Source organism: Gopherus flavomarginatus, chromosome 1, assembly GCF_025201925.1.
Source record: "Gopherus flavomarginatus isolate rGopFla2 chromosome 1, rGopFla2.mat.asm, whole genome shotgun sequence".
In the NCBI taxonomy this organism is placed as follows: Eukaryota; Metazoa; Chordata; order Testudines; family Testudinidae; genus Gopherus; species Gopherus flavomarginatus.
Window position 1 is genome coordinate 120629621 of NC_066617.1, and position 13839 is coordinate 120643459.

The 13839-nt window shown below is 41.4% G+C and overlaps 1 protein-coding gene across 2 annotated transcripts in view; it reads left to right on the top strand.

Moving 5' to 3' along the window:
* LOC127058758 (perilipin-3-like) overlaps nt 1-9135 on the top strand; it is an 81451-nt gene extending 72316 nt beyond the window's left edge. Inside the window, exons 3-9 of one of the 2 annotated variants that reach the window (XM_050968955.1) lie at nt 4512-4591; nt 4965-5160; nt 6272-6354; nt 6655-6907; nt 7368-7564; nt 7808-7930; nt 8522-9134. In XM_050968955.1, the coding sequence (XP_050824912.1) occupies nt 4529-4591; nt 4965-5160; nt 6272-6354; nt 6655-6907; nt 7368-7564; nt 7808-7930; nt 8522-8914 (1308 nt within the window). In that variant the 5' untranslated portion in view covers nt 4512-4528 and the 3' untranslated portion in view covers nt 8915-9134. Of the gene's footprint in view, nt 1-4511; nt 4592-4964; nt 5161-6271; nt 6355-6654; nt 6908-7367; nt 7565-7807; nt 7931-8521 lie in introns of both variants that reach the window. The other variant, XM_050968946.1, reaches the window with a different exon arrangement.
* The last annotated feature ends 4704 nt before the right edge of the window (nt 9136-13839 follow it).

Here is a 13839-nt window from a genome sequence, read left to right on the forward strand (position 1 = left end):
GGTGCCCCAGAGGGAACAAACAGAACAGGTAATCATCAAGTGATCCATCCCCTGTTGCCCATTCCCAGCTTCTGGCAAACAGAGGCTAGGGACACCGTCCCTGTCCTTCTTGGCTAATAGTCAATGATGGACCTTTCCTCCATGAACTTATCTTGTTCTTTTTTGAACCCTGTTGTAGTTTCAATTCTGTTAGAGTTCCAGTTGTCTTCTCTTGTGACTAGAAAGCTCTGTAAGGGCAACATTGAGATTTACCCTACATAGTCTGGTAGTACTGGCTGAGTAGGGAATCACTGTTCTGTGTCTGATGGGATATCAGGCTCCGTGGGGCTGCTACTGCCTTCCCCAGTGCAGGTGCGAAGAGAGTGGGCAGACCAGACAGAAGAATAAATATACTGGCCTTCACTATATGTTCTGGGACACTTGCACAATACAGGCCTGCTTCTCCACTGCTTTGCATCTTGTGTAGTCATTTGCCCCTGTGCACAGTGGGTGTGAAATGCTGCCACATCAGAATGGTCGTGTAAACCACCTTAACACAATGAGCTGTTTTGTCCCCCACCCCAATCCAGTAGCCAGGCCACCTAAAGAGGTGTATGAGTTTGCTAAGGAACCTGGATTTTTCAGCACTGGTAAGAGAGGCTCAATTTGACACAGGATGAAGAATCCTCACTAGAGCTGGGTAAAATATTTTTTCATCATAAATTTGCCAAAAAATGCATTTTTCAGAACACAGAAGTTATTTGCAAATTCAAGTAAAATATGGGGGACAGAAATAGAAAAAGTCAAAACAGTTTGTTTTGGTCATTTCAAAATGAAATGTTTTGACTTTTCATTTCCAATAGTTTCATTTTTGACATCTTTAAATGAAACCCTTTATTTTTTTTTTCATTTTGAAATGGTGTTTCTTTTCCAAATGTAGCTAGATTTAAAAAAAGGGAGAGGGTAAAAAGCACCCAAAACCTACATATAATGAAAAACTGAAAAAAACTCATTTAGGGTCAAGTGTATTGTTTTGTTTGGCTTGAAACACATTTGCTCATTTATTTCATTTCGATGAGGAAAAACTGAAAAATAAAATGAGTTTTGATTTGAACTGATTGTTTTAAACTTTATTTTTTGTTCAGCCCCTGAAATGAAAAATTCATTATTTGCTCAGTCCTGGTCCGCACGCAAATATTTGAATGTTGCATGACAATGTTCAGTGGAAAAGGTGGCAGCATCTCAGAATCTCAGTCTAGTTGCCCATTTGGGATAAACATTTAGAAGGGAAGGGGATAGTGTAACGCTGACAAACCCCAGTCGGCAGGATTGAACTGGGGATCTCTGGAGCTTAGTGCATGATGCTCTACTGCATGAGCTAAAAAGCCAACTGCCTATTAGCTGAGGCTGTAGAGCTCTCTCTGGAAGTGGTATCGGTGCCACTCGCTGAGCCAGAACACCACACCCAGAAGATTTGTGGGTTACAATAGCACTAATATTAAAAGACTACAAGGGTGGGAATTAAGATGGATTCAGCACTTGTTAAGGTATCAAAATTACACTAAAGAATCTCAGTTGCTTCTGGTTTATCCATGACTCTTTTGCTGTGCTAACTAACTGCACCAGAACCTCTCACCTCTCCAAAAATATCACAAGTAATGCCACGAAGTGGTTTGTCCCACAAGGCTGTACTGTACAGTGAGCAAGAAGGAATCCAATGGGAAATTGTATTTTTATGCAATCATGCTCATTTTACAAATGTTTACAATTTCTTTGATATTTATCTGTATTGAAGGCATAGAAACTGTCATTGGAGAGGAGAGGCCTTTTCCTTAAGCATTACAAAATGCAGCCAGAAAGAACATTTGAGAAATGCAGCTTCATATGTTTAGAATGAGCAGTAAAATACTTCCAAATTCAGTTACTTGGAGAACGTTTTGCCTTGCGAGTTATATGATAAAGTGGCTTCATTCTGGGACAACCCCAAAACAGTCAGGGTACATCAGAGGTTCTGTTGAGATTTACATTTCAGTGTCTCTTGCATTATCTGGAGAGGCTGGTGTTCAAGTCCTAATGGAGCTAAGCTCTATCAATATAATGTGACAACAGATTATGGAAAAAACCTTGAAAACATGAAAAGAACAAAAACGGATGCACAGGCAACTGCCTACCACTGCAGAGAGCCTGACACAGGAGCTCAGAGACGCATGAACTGCCCCATTCATCAAAGTCGGGTAACTCCGATGCCAAGTGATGGTGATACATATGTCTAGATTTTTAACTATTTCACTGCTGATCAAAGTAAGCAAGAAAAGAGAGGGAGGATTGGAGATCTGCCCGGGGTAGCATCTCATTTTCATGGTGAGAGTGGATGTCATTAGGGAACTATTCACACTCCCATGGCCAATATATGACCCTTGGGGCCAAAAGACCAGATGCCGCCAACCCCACAGAGCCCAGCTAGGCATTTATCTATTGAAATCCTGGGAAGGTGGGTAGGGGCACACCAAGAACAGCAAGGGCCAAGTGGAGGGTAAAGAGTTACCTCCCTTGGTATGGATGCCGCTTCTCCATCTGAAGGAGGCTGGGGGCAGACACAGGCAGACATCACTGTCTCAGTTCTATTCAGTGGATAATCTCAAGCTTTTCTTTGCAACCATGTGGGATAGAAACATTTATTTTTAAATGACAGCTGAGATTGACATAATCACATGACTGGGATCCAGGCATGTGGCTATTGTGCCTCCATCTTAATCTGGTCATATCCAGTGTTGTAGCTGAACCTTACAGAGAGCCCAAAAGGGAACCCAGCAGAGCATGTGTGCTCATGTTTTTTACACCTGCACAATCTGCTATAAATAGCATCTCATACAGGCAGAGCTTGGATTGTGGGCAGGACTTGGCACAGTACCACCACCTTTTTTCCAGTTCAATCCAATTCCAATTCAAACTCTGAGGGAGAACAATGAAGGGGTGACAAAAGGATAAACACTCTTTTCTCTCACCCTTCCCTGAAACAGAAAGTGGCACATGTTCCCTTTTTTCTGAAAGGGGGATGAAGGTGGAGAAGGGCAAGTTCTTCCAGTTACCCTACCCAACTCTTGTTCACTATCTATCTAAGGTATATATATAGCCCTGATTGCCAGAGTATCTGAGCACCTCATAAAACTTCTATGAAGCATGGAAGCCATATTATCCCCACTGTACAGAGGGAAAACTGAGGCATCAAGAGGCTAAGTGACTTGCACAAGTTCACACAGAAAGTCTGTGGTAGAGCATAAAATTGAACCTAGCTCAAATCCTAGGCTAATATTCAAACAACTGGAAAAAACTACCTGTCTCCAATATGCCACTCCTTGTTCCAGTGTGCCAGTTTTTTACTTTGAAACTATGGCCAACATGCAGATGAAGCAGACACATTGCTATCTGCAACCTTACCTGAAGAGAGGTCTATATTTGGCTGATTTTTTATTTGTTTGGGGTTTTTTATTTTTTTTTATTTTTCATAAAATGAAAAGTTCCATATCATTTTTTTACCCTTTTCTCTACCTTTTTATTAAAAAAAAACACTTTTCTCTCCCTTTTCGCATTGGAAATGGCAATGAAAGTCAATGGCTTTTTAAGTCACACGGGTGTTTTTGAAAATGTTACCCATCCTAACTAGCAACTCTTTCTAGGCAGGCTGTGGACTCTAAGTGAGTTCAGCTGGATGACAGCAAAGACCCAGTGCAGTTAATTGGAATCAGCTTTGGGGAATAACTCTCTCCCAATCTTTGCAGTCCCCAAAGCATTTCCAGTCTCCTATTGGTTAGCAAAGCCTTCTTTTCACTGATTACCTGAACTGTCAGTCCTGAGTATTTTACTCCCTTCCCTCACAATTACATCACCAGAGGTGCATAAAATCTGACCAGGAGGTGACTAGAGTAAAGTAGTGTCTGGAGTACTGAGAAAGGTCAGTTCTTGAAGGAGTAGGATTTGTTGGTTAGGTTTTGTTTTTTTTTCTTTAATTGTTTATACAGTTCCTTGGTCAGGGCTTTGCATTTATGGGACTAAAAAATGTCTGTATTAAGAAGCTTTGGATAGGATTGGTTGGGAAGCTAGGTCTGGGAAACATAATGCTCCCTGGCCTTATGCCTCTTAGCTAGTGAGACAGGATCCCATTCTCTCTCCCTTCTCCTCTTTTCTGCCCCCCGCATAGTTAGAGCTATTAAATGGCCTTTAGTAGTAGTGACACCTACTACCTGTAATAGACTCTCCAAAGAAACTGAAGGCTTTCAACTACTCTGTACCATGAGAAAGAATCCTGCTTGCTTTCTCCTTAGCTGTAGGAGAACTGAAATATTTCTTCCTTTCAAAAAAGCAGTGACCATGTATTTAGCTCACTATTCCTCTAAATATTCGTTATTAATCTGATGAGGGCCCTGCCATTCCTTCTAGTCCTACTTTGGAGCAGAACATTACTCTTGTCTTTAAGGTGCTGTAACTTTTCCTTAACTTGTAACTTCAGGCCTTTCTTCTTGCCCTTTTTTCAGGTATATCTGATTATACCATGGCTTCTAATGGAAAAGACACAACTATGGCATCCCCAGAGCATGGGGAGGAAGAGCAACAGGTAGGTGCTCCCTCTTAAGCATTGCTGGTTCAACATGTGACTATGAAAGATGGCTGGCTGTTATCTGGTAGCAGGCTTCACATATGCACATTCTGGTGTCTAGAGATTTGTGCAGTTGCTCTTCCAGATGCTGCAAAATAGCCTGGTTTATAATGATATTTGAAAATTTCTTCTTGCCTTAGTTAACCTAGTGATCCAGTTTCAGTACTAACTTCAAAAGCAGCTGTTGGGCCTCTTCAGATTTTTGACCATTCAAGAATCCTTTGATTGGGGCCAACACATCAAGGGTATAACCACTTGGAAAAAGTAAAGGTTCATCCCCAGTGTGGAACATTGCCTCCCTGACTCATTGTTCTGTCCCTTGCCACACTAGAATGTCTTGAGGAGGGTGGCCAGTCTACCTTTAGTCAACTCTGCCTGTGATCTGGCTGCCACTGCCTATGCTTCAACCAAGGAGAGCCATCCCTATGTGAGGTCCATCTGTGACATGGCAGAGAAGGGAGTGACCTCCATTACCAATGCTGCAGTTAGCAGTGCACAGCCAGTTGTAACTAGACTTGAACCTGAGGGTGAGTAAAGCATATATGCAGAGCTTTCTGTTTGTGTGGTACAATTTCTCAACAGTAGGATCTTCACACCCTGTTGGGAAGCTTCCATCTCTAAAACTCGGGTGCATGAAGATCAGTACTGGAGGAGAAGCTGGCAGTGGGGTTGGTGTGACTATAGAAGAATAATACAGTAGCCCATGCATGTAAGCTAACATCTGCCAGAGGCTAACAAAGGGCTTTGCTTTACACTAATTACTATGGCTGAACCTGCCCTCCGCTTCACTGTAGCCAGGAGGTAAGATTAGTGCTAAGCTCTTTGCTTTTAAGGAGCAATGACCTTTGAAAGGTACCTAACTGCAAAATGAGATCTCATTCTGCAACCAGAGGCTCAATCTAGGCTGTCACCAACAGAAGTTGGTCCAGCAAAATATTACCTCACTCACCTTGTCTAATATCTCTGGACCAACATGGCTACAACAACACTGCACACAGATTACAACTGCTAAATTTTTCTTAACTAGCTGCTTATCAGGCCATAGCTCAATGGTAATGGCTGCTCCCTGACTTGCGTCCTTCGTGAGAACAGTTAGTTGGACTTATTGCAGCCAAGGCATTGCAAAAACTTCTTGGTGCCTTCCAGAGGGATGTTTGATCAAAAAGCTTCAGAGCTGTAAGACTATGGGGTGAGATCATTGCACTTTATTCAGAACATAAAAAGCTTTCAATTGGAGAGCAAGCCTGGAAAGTGATGCCTAGACTGCTTGGTAAGAGACAATTCTGCAGTAAGTATAGATGGGAGGAGAGAGTGTTCAGATGCTAGTCATAGCTATTTCAATTCAGTTGCCGCATTAGGATGCATGGGAGGGAACATGGTACTGTGAACTATTGAAGGGGACACTATTTTTCATGGAAAATAGTTACAAAAGAGTTCATAACTTGGGGGGGGGGATGGGAAGGGAGGGAACCACCTTACATAAGGAAAGGGGAAATGTGCAGCACCTACAACCCAGAACAATTGCTGCCTGAACATATTGGAGAACTGAAGCTCTCATTACAGATGTGAGCCAGGTTCTGTAAATATTACAATAGCAAAATTGACCCATTAAGAAACTGAACTCTGGTTTTTCTATAGGGACAACAGAGGAGGAGTGTGTTTCTGAAGTACCTGACAAAGTGGAGGAGAATCTACCAGTCCTTCAACAGGCTGCTGATGAGGTAACTTTCACCATCCTCTCACTAGACAAAACATCATGCCCTTATGAAAGGGATGCCAATAATGGGATGCTTCCTCCAGCAGAGGAACACTCCATACTAAAAGTGGTCAAGAGGCAGGAGCTAGTGTCTCAATAGAACTCTGGTCTGATGCTTAACAGCAAGATGCAGTTCTTCCCCTGAAGATTTGACCTATGGGGCAGAGCAGGTGGTAATCCCCTCCCTCAACCTCCATTTCTGGTTAAATGTAGTGGTATCACCCTGAATTACTGTACAAGATCTTGCTTGATCATTCTTCTCTAGGCTACATCTGAGACACAGGAGTTGGCCTCTTCCAGACTGACAGATGTCAAGGAGACCATGATCAGAGTGGTAGATATGACCAAAGAGGCTGTGCAGGACAGTATGAAGACCACCAAATCAGTGGTAACTGACAGCACGAGCACACTTGTGGAATCAAGAATGGGCCAATTGGCCATAAGTGGAATGGAAGCAGTGCTGGAGAAATCTGAAGAGCTCTTGGATCACTATCTTCCCATGACAGATGATGAACTAGGTCAGAACACATACATGAGTGACAGGTCTATTATCTTAAAGTTTAGGGTAATCCTCCCTTTGGGCCAAACCTCTCTCTAGGCTTCTCAGTATTATCTGTCACCAAACACAGGCTCATTCTACAGCCTTTTCATAGCTGAGACTGAGGTTAAGACTTTAGTTGGTGGGCATGTTGCTCAAGTCACTTTACATGATTACAAGTGGGGACAGGGTGGTACTAGAAGGAATGATGGACATGACTTCATTAGAAGTCGTCATTAGCAAAGTATGCAAAATTCTTAGCAATGCTGTGTGGCATGTGGGTTTTTGTGGTAAGGCTGAAGCTACCTCTGTGGTACTTGATAGGTGCAAGACCAATGCTTGTTTCAAGGGAGCTTAAGATTTAGCAGATCAGTATGGCTTGTACTCCTTTCACCATCTCTTAACCTGAGGGTGAACAACCTTAACTCTGTTCCCTCTAGCTGAACTTGCTGAATCTGTGGAAGGGGCTGAAGTGTCTTCAGCACAACCACAAGAGCATCGGAGTTACTTCGTGCGTTTAGGTTCCCTGTCAACCAAACTTCGCCAACGTGCCTACTGCTATTCCCTAAACAAGATGAGACACACCAGTCAAAGCATCAGAGAGGCTCTTTCCCAGCTTCATGAAACCATGGGACTGGTAGGAACTCTACTATCTCTTACAACTGATGCCCTCCAGGGCAGCGAACACTCTGACCACATGTGTATAGAATGTGGTACAATGAGGCTTAAGCCTCATTCACAGCTGTGCTATGTAACTAGACCCTTCTACTCTGGATGCCTTGAGCATACCACTCTGTGGGGTGAAGGCATGTCAAACAGTGGAACTAGAATAACTGATGTGCAAATGTCTCATCTCTGGATATCCTTAATCCACTTCTAGATTGAATACCTTAAGCAAGGTGTTTCTCTTCAAGAAGTCCAGGAGAAGTTCCGTCACATATGGCTGAGCTGGAATAGAGAGCAGCCAGAAAGCAGTGAAATCAAGGATTTGGCAAAACCAGAGGCATGTTCATTTGAGTGTGTGCATGTGGGGTGGGGGTCAGCAATTATTCTGGGCCTTGCAGGGTGTCATCATTATATAAGTAGCTCAAACTCAGGTGATCTTAGTTTTATTACAAAGAGTTGTTCCCTTTTTGAGCCTGAGTGGCTTCCTTGCTTAGACATTCCTAAAGTGATGTCACACCAGCAAGGTCTGTGCCCAAGAAGCATAGTTGCTTTAGATGCATGCTTTTTAAACCTCTGCACAGCCTGAAAACCGACTGTAGATCATGGGTTTGCAACCAGTGAAACCCCTGTTGGCTTGGCTTGGCTCTCTTCTGACCTACCTTACATGGATTATTGCCTCTGTTAGTCTCCATTGTCACAAGTGCCTTCCCTAAGAGAAGCCACAACTTGGCCTCTTTATGTATCCTGAAAGAACATGGCACACACATTGCAGACCTTGTTGGTGCCAATGGTCTTTCCATCAGATCTCCTTGACTGCCAGTAGTATCTTGCAGCACAACTTGCTGCCTTGCCGCTGCCTCAGGTGATGTTGTAAGTTTGATCCTTATTGTGTTCTAAACACTAAATTAAACTTCTATTTCTCCAACAGATGGAGTCTGAGACCCTGGCTATGTCCCGCAGCATTATCCAGCAGCTGCAGGATGCCTGCCAGATGCTAGTAGCCAGCATTCAAGGTCTCCCCACCAACTTTCAGGATAAGGTGAAACAGATGTATCACAACATGGAAGAGCTTCATTCATCCTTCTCCACTGCCCATTCCTTCCAGGATCTCTCCAGCAGCCTCCTAACCCAGAGCCAGGAGATAGTGACCAAGGCCCAGGAATATGTAGATGAGCTGATGGCATACGTGATGGAGACTACTCCTCTGTCTTGGGTTGTGGGACCCTTCATCCCATCAGGTAAGGGGTCTGCAGACGCCATTGAACCACACAACCAAGAAAATGAGGCTGAGGAAGCCTCCAAGTCTAAGGAGGCCCTGTGACCTAGAAACCTGAAACTTCTAAAGAAGAAGGCAAACTCATTCAGTCTTCCTTCTGACTTCATGTGTACTAGCATATGTCAAGAAAGACACCAGTGCCTAGTACTCATATGCACTGTGCCTAAATCTCTCCTAATTTCTGGCAGTGTTGTGACTGCTATAATGTAGATCACTTCTCAGCTCCCATACTACTTGTTTGTGTTACCACTGTCTTCAAAATAAAATGTCACTTCATTCAAATGAAGGTCTAATCTGCTCTTTCTAAGAGGTGATTTCCAGTTCTATAGTAGACATCTGTGCCTGCCATATGTAGCCTTGTTTGCCAATAGCAGCAACCACTGGCATTAGTGTGTGGGCATTTAAAAGCCTGGGACGCTTACCCCATATACCCTAGAACCAAATCTAGAGCCTTAATTTCTAAGTAGTTCTAGATCAACTACTCACACCTGTAAACATGCTTTAGGTTCTGGTTAAACTGAGAACAGAAAAGTTACTTTTGTTGCTTTCATGGCTGTGGTAGAATTGCACTCTGGTCTTCAGAAGTTGCTACCTGGAAACCCAGCAGTGCAGTTGGTTAAAATTCTTACTACTGTCTAGCCAACCTGGGCTCGACACTACCTGGGTTGCTCAGTCCTGGCCTGTGCCGCAAGAGAACAAGCTGGGATTCCTTTGCCTAGCTCAAAATAGGGCTGTCCCTAGCAGGGCTCTAGGGCATAAATGTCACAGCCTATAAAATATTGATGATTTGGGTGGGTGTGTAATTTTAACCACCTATAAAAACAGAGTCTGTATCAAGGCTACATATTTCCACACTTCAACCTTTCACATTTCCAGCTGTGTAGATGCAATCTTCATCCTTAGAAAAGCAGGCCCTTTAAATCCACATCAAAGGGTGACAAGTATCAAGGGTAGCAGTGTTTGGTTTTCTGTGGGTACAGACAACCTAGTGATACCTTAAAGGCAACATTTATTTGGGCATAAGCTTTTGTGGGTAAAGAACCATTTCAGATACATCCTCAACCCTTTTTTTTTTTTTTTTTTTTTTTTTTTTTTTGTCATCAATGGGTGAGTAATTCAGCTTTTTCCCACAGCCTCAGGCCTACCTGTCAAATAACAAAGGCATCAATCACTTGTATGGAAAATACAAAGCAAATCACACATTAAAGTAAGAGCTTTTGGATTTCAAAAGAGGATGGTACAGTGCCAGTAATACTGAGGATATGGGTTCTGGTTAGGACACTGCATGCCCTAGGAAAGCAAAAACACTAGGGCCCTTGTGCTTAAAGGTATTTAGGCATTGCTCCACTCAACATTGTGGGACCTCACTGAGACAACTAAGTGCTGATATCACAAGTCTCATTTTCAATGAGTGACATTGCTGTCACATGGGTCTTGCAGAGCAGTGTTTAAAAACTTTTAAAACAAAACTGGGCTGCTCTGAACTAAGTGGTTTAATCTAAAACCCAGGCCAAGCTTCAGAGTGTTAGATAACCTAGGACATAAGTGGTAATAAGCTATTCCCAGCCCTGCTACTCAAAGTCATTACTATGCTTTGTGCCTCTGTAAAAGGGCCACTTGTAGAATGGGGATAGATTCTCTGTAATCCATGCAGTGTTTTGCCACATTTATATGCAGTAATTAGCAACAAGGGGGCCCAGTTGCAGCAGGGTAGCACACAGAGGCCTCAACTGCAACTATTACAGCTGTGAACATCCTAATGTGCACAAGTGCTAAAGTTTGCACAATGTAGTTGTATCCAAAGTCAATGGGACAGAAGCTGTTCCAGATGCATTTTTCTAAGCCACTCTTTCTACAGAGGGAAAACTGATCTAGTGGTTCTGGAATATCTACTTTCTATAAAAGCCACTGTGAATGCTTTTGTCTACCCTAGAAAGGGAGATTTAGCTTATTCCAACAAAAGTTTGTTGCTAGTATCATCTTATTTCATTTGCTGAAATCAATAAGGCTGTCAACTGCAGTTAACTCAAGTAAATCATGATTAACAAGGCAATTAAGGACATTTTTTAAACAAAATGCCAAATATTTTTGGATATCCTACATTTTCAAATTGATTTCTATTAAACACAATCTATCTGTACAGTGCTCACTTTATATATTTCTTACAAATATTTTGGACTGTAAAGAAATAGTATTTTTCAATTCACCTACAAGTACTATACTACAATCTCTATCAGGAAAGTGCAATTTACAAATATAGACTTTTTTGCGGGGGGTTACGTAACTGTTCTCAAACTCTAAAACTTTAGAGCCTACAAGTCCACTCATTCCTACTTCTTATTCTGCAAATTGGTAAGAGACAGGTTTGTTTACATTTACAGGAGATCCTGCTGCTTATTTACAATGTCACCTGACAGTGAGAACAGGTGTTCACATGGCACTGTTGTAGCTGGTGTTGCAAGGGATTTATGTTCCAGATATGCTAAACATTCATATGCCCCTTCATGCTTTGGACACCATTCCACAGGATATGCTTTCATGCTGATGATGGTTGTTAAAAAATTAATGCATTGGTTAAATTTGTGACTGAACTCCTTGGGTGAAGACTGTATATCTTCAGCTCTATTTTACCCACATTCTGCCATATATTTCATGATGTTAGCAGTCTTAGATGACCTAGCACGTTTGTTTTAAGAACACTTTCACTGCAGATTTGACAAAATGCAAAGAGGGTACCAATGTGAGATTTCTAAAAATAGCTACAGCACTTAACCCAAGGTTAAAGAATCAGAAATGCCTTCCAAAATCTTACAGGGACGCGGTGGGGTGCATGCTTTCAGAAATCTTAAGAGCAACACTCAGATGTGGAAACTACAAAACCCAAACCATCAAAAAGGAAAATCAACCTGCTGTTGGTGGCATCTGACTTGGATGATGAAAATGAACATGCATCTGTCCACTCTGCTTTGGATAGTTATTGAGCTGAACCCATCATCAGCATGGATGCATGTCCTATGGAAGATGAAGGGACATATGAATTTTTAGTGCATCTGACACATAATAGCTTGCAATGTTAGCTACAAAAGTGCTATGCAAATGCCCACTCTCACTTTTAGGTGACAAACAAGAAACAGCCAGCATTATCTCCTGCAAATTGTATCCAAGTTTGTTTGTCTGAGCAATTGGCTGCAGTAGGACTGAGCGGACTTGTAGGACAAAGTTTTACATTGTTTAATTTTCAATGCAGTTATTTTTTGTACATAATTCTAAATTTGTAAATTCAACTGTCATGATAAAGAGATTGTACTACAGTACTTGTATGAGGTGAATTGAAAAATACTGTTTTTGTTCTTTACAGTGCAAATATTTGTAATAAAACTATAAAGTGAGTACTATACACTTTGTATTCTCTGTTGTAATTGAAATCAATATAGAAAATGTAGAAAACATCCAAAAATATTTAAATAAATTGTATTCCATTGTTTAACACAATTGCAATGATTTTTTTATCACTTGACAGCCCTAGAAGTAAGCTATCTTTGCAAAGGGCTTTCCTCCCCGATATATCTGCATCTATACATGGTGCTTTTGAGGGCATAGCATTCCTAATTGACAGTTATGCCAGCAAAAGGCAGACTAGACAAGATATTTATTAACCTTGCAGAATTCCTTATGTATGCATAAATGACCTTTAATAACTCCTTAACTATTATCCCAAGATACCTACCTGTCTCTTTACTGAAAAGTTACCCAATTCTTCCCCCAACCTTCTGTGAGAGAAGAAAGGAGAAAAAAATAACTAGAAAAAGTCTGAGTTTAGGTTGGGCTCATGTAACCTAATGCATATTAGTTAAGTGATCTAAACTCAGCTATTTTCCTAGTGCAGACCCGGGACAACATCTTTAACATATTAGCTGGTCAATTTCTAACCTAGGCTCCTGTATCTATATTAAGAAAAAAAGGTTGGCTTTAGCTACCATGGTGTAGCTAAGTCTGAAGTAAATTCAAAACTTGCCCTAGTTAAGGCAAATTCTACAGAGTGTTTCACAGTTTCAGCCAAGATGTTTGGGAATTATGATAAGGTAAATTTTCAAGAAGTGAACACACCTCTTGTTATATGCAGAGCTCCCAAATACCATCTCCAGTTTGCATCAAACTTTTGAGACAAATTCAGCCCTGGCAAAAGCAAAATGTCATAGCTTGCTTTATTTCTCGTAAATTTAGGGTTAAGACTTTGTGCAACATAGAACAAATGGGTATAAGGCAGAAAGGTGCAAAACAGGCTGATTATGGAAGGCCAGCATTTCTAGCTATTAAACTGCATTAACACTCTATTACAAATAATTAGTATAATTACAATATAGTATTCTAAAACTTGTGAGAGACTTTAAATGATCCATACCAAATCAGCTGGGAAACCACACACCACTCCTCCTTTAGTGTCTAGTCTGTGTTAGCAAGGAAAAACAGCTTCTCCTAATTAGCAATAGTTGCTAGTCAGGGTGTGGCAGTCTAGAAGAGTCCAGTTGAATGAAAGAATAGTGCCAGTCAAAGAAAGAGAGAGGCTACCTCATACATTATTTTAATTAACTATCTTTCTCTTTCAGGTCTCCAAGATTTTGGAGTAACTTTTTGTAGTGAGACTGACTTTGGGGGTTGGTACGTATGTTTCTCTTTTCCCTTTCTCTCCCCACACCCACCCCATCCCTGTGTTAGCTTCCTTGAGAGTATTTTATATCAAATATTTTGATCTCCTCCTAATCTAAGTACAGTACTTACTGTTTCTTTTAGGCAACACAGTTTCAGATTTCTCACATTTCTATATATCATAATTAAAGGGGTTATGATTGAGTTTTCATAACAAGTAATTGTTGAATTTCTTCTATTTTAGTGTATATCTGTGTTCTGGAGGTGCTCCTTATATTATTCTTGGAGGGGTCGGTTGTAAGTTAACTTTCTCTCTGAATGTT